Genomic DNA, 3,274 nt, shown 5'->3' with positions numbered 1-3,274 from the left:
CACTGGGATAGACAAGGGAGTATGGCTGTGCTCCAATACAACTATTTACAGGAATGGGCATGGTTTTCCCAGCCCTGTTCTGCCATATTATTTTCAAAGTTTTTTTAAGTCAAATACACATAGATTTGGAATCTGATCATACTAAAAAGCTTCTGCACTGCCAAGAACACAGTAAGTAAAGCAAGCAGACTGCCCTCAGAATGGGAGAGGATATTTGCAGGTTACATTTCTGACAAAGGTCTGATAACCAGAATCCACAGAGAACTCAAACTTATTAATAAGAAAAGAACAAATGATCTCATTTCACTATTGGGCAAGAGACATGAACAGAAGCTTCTGTAAAGAAGAGAGACACATGGTATACAGATACATGAAAAAAATGCTCATTTTTTGTTTGTTTGTTTGTTTTTTAATGAGATCCTGTTATGTTGCCCAGGCTAGAGTACAGTAGCTATTCATAGGCATGGTCATGTCATAGAACTCATGGGCTCAAGTGATCTTCCCTCCTTAGCATCCCAGAGTAGCTGGGACTACAGGCTCATGCCACCATGCCCAGCCTGTTCTGACATAAGGGTACCAAAGTTTGATGGTAAAGTCATTTGATTAAACCACCACTATACTAATTTGAAAGGAAATTATTCAAACAAGTGATTCTCTATAGGTGATTTTTGCTTCAGAGTACATTCAACAGTGTCTGGAGACATCTCCAGTGATCATGACTAGAGGATCTTATAAGCAGGTAATGGGTAGAGGCCAGCCCCAAATGCTAAGAGGGCTTAAGTTGAAAAATACTACTCTGGGCTCAATCTGTAATCCTAGCACTCTGGGAGGCTGAGGCAGGTGGATTGCTTGGGCTCAGGATTCCAAACCAGTCAGTCTGACCCAAAGGTAAGAGTAAGATCCCCCCCAAAAAAATCTCTACTAAAAATAGAAAAACTAGCCATACATTGTGGTGGGCACATTTAGCCCTAGCTACTCAGGAGGCTGAAGCAGGAGGATGGCTTTCACCCAGGAGTTTGAGGCTACTGTGAGCTAAGCTTATGCCATTGTACTCTAGCATGGACAACACACTAAGATGGCCTTAAAGAAAAAAGAAAAACCCTACTCTAGACCCAGACTGTGCACACGGTCAGCTCGAATTAGTCATTCCCACACATAGTTATCATTACTTTATTCTGTGAAATAATTGGGTCAGTCTTGTCTATGGATCTCAAATTCCCACATGAAATAAAACCATGTTCTCCATGAAGTAACTGGAGACTATACACAACAGAAGAAAGTGGTCTGGAGAAAAAGTTATAATTTGAGGGGCTGGGGAAGTCAAAGGTTTGCCTATCACTTATCGCACTCCAACATCTGATGATTTTTCTACAAACCCATTTCTCTTTTTTCTAATTTTCCTTTCTCTTCCAGGTATTTTTTAAATGTTCCGGATATCCATGTGTACTCTGAAAATGAGAAAAATGAGGCTTATTAGAGCAGTATTCCTACAATACACACTAGGAAGACATCCAAGAGGGTTCAGTGTCTCAAGGTCAGCTTTGGGGTCTCAGTCTGTTTTTGCTGCTCTAACAATGAGACTAGGTGGTTTTTAAAGGAAAAGAACTTTTCTCACTGTTCCATAAACTGGAAAGTCTAAAATCAAAGCACCAGATTTGGTGTCTGGTGAGGGCTGCTCTCTGCTTCCAAGATGGCGCCTGTTGCTGTGTCTCAACATCACAGACAGGCAGAAGTATGTTCACTTCCACCTCTTTTATAAGGTAGCTGATCACACTCACAAGGGCTCCACCCTGAAGGCTCTACCTCACAATACTATCGCATTGGTGATTAAGTTTCAACACCTGAATTTGGGAGAAGACACATTCAGATCATTGCATCCCAACACTTAAGTCCCCACTGCATTAGTATTGTAGTGGTTTAAGTCCTGAAATTAGCCACTATTGCAGGTCACGTGGTACATCTCTTAGCATTATGAAGGAATTCACACACAATTCAGAACACACACACTTACACCTGAGACAAAGCCAGCTTTGTGGTTTATCATTCACATTTATTAGATGATACTTCTATAAACTGGTAAAAAAAAAATAATAATAATAATAATCCAGGAAGGGTTAACAGACAGAGAAGAGCATATTTCATGATCACTTTTTGATGTATGAGAATTGAACTCATGGCTGGGTGTAGTGGCTCATACCTGTAATCCTAGCACTCTGGGAGGCCAAGGTGGGAGGATCATTTGAGCTCAGGAGTTTGAGACCTGAACAAAAGGCGTGAACAAAAGCAAGACCCCTTCTCTACTAAAAATAGATTAGCCGGGCATTGTCTCAGGCACTTATATAGTCCCAGCTACTCAGGAGGCTGAGGCAGGAGGATTGAACCTAGCCAGGAGTTTGATGTTGCTGTGAGCTAAGACACCACAGCACTCTATCCAAGGGAGCCATGGAGTGACTCTTGTCTAAAAAGAAAAGTTTAACTTACTATGAGAAGATATGGTAGGAGGAGATTAAGATTCTGAGATTTAAGAGACAAATCTGGCTGAAAGACAACCACCCACTCTGGGAGGCATGAGTACAGTTATAAATTTAGGCCAGTGTGGTGGTTTGCCCTTGTAATCCCACCACTCTGCTAAGATGGAGGCGGGAGGATTGCATGAGCTCAGGAATTCAAGACCAGCATGAGCAAAAGCAACACTCCATCTCTACTAAAAATAGAAAAATTAGCTGGACACGGTGGGTGCCCAGATACTCAGGAGGCTGGGGCAGGAGAATCGCTTGAGGCCAGGAGTTTGAAGTTGCCTAGTGTGAGCTGGGCTGACTATGAAACTCCAGCCCTGGTAACAGACACCATCTCCAAAACAAAAAAAATTAATAAGAGATATGAAGCAGGACAAATAGAACATGGAGACTGCCAGACCACTAGGATCTAGAACATTTTGACAAAGACACTAGTTCTATAGAAAAGATTGCAATAACATAATGGATAGAAGCCAGAAATACGTTAAAAGGGGCCAATTGTGAATCAATGGTAGCTTCTCAGGTGCAGGTGAGAAATAGCAACACGCAGAGTCCACAGACCAGGCTGGTCCTCACCACCTGCCCACATAGGTACATAGAAAGTATTCAGAGGACAGAATATTAGGAGTCACAATAATATTCCTGATGTCTCAAAAAAAAAAAAAAAAAAAAAAGCCTAAGTGCTCTTCCTCGTTACAACTGACTGCCATACACTGGGTTCGACTCACCTGGGATCTGACCCTTCGCCATCTTCGACA

General features: G+C 41.9%; 1 protein-coding gene across 1 annotated transcript in view; it reads right to left on the bottom strand.

Moving 5' to 3' along the window:
• Window positions 1-3,266, bottom strand: part of LOC100943520 (NACHT, LRR and PYD domains-containing protein 7) — a 23,604-nt gene extending 20,338 nt beyond the window's left edge. Inside the window, exon 1 of the mRNA XM_012813437.1 lies at window positions 3,245-3,266. Within this exon, the coding sequence (XP_012668891.1) occupies window positions 3,245-3,266 (22 nt within the window). The remainder of the gene's footprint in view (window positions 1-3,244) is intronic.
• Window positions 3,267-3,274: the final 8 nt, after the last annotated feature.

Source organism: Otolemur garnettii, unplaced genomic scaffold (assembly GCF_000181295.1).
Source record: "Otolemur garnettii isolate 467f Iridium unplaced genomic scaffold, OtoGar3 scaffold00264, whole genome shotgun sequence".
Taxonomy (NCBI): domain Eukaryota; kingdom Metazoa; phylum Chordata; class Mammalia; order Primates; family Galagidae; genus Otolemur; species Otolemur garnettii.
This window is presented reverse-complemented; position numbering and strand designations above follow the sequence as displayed.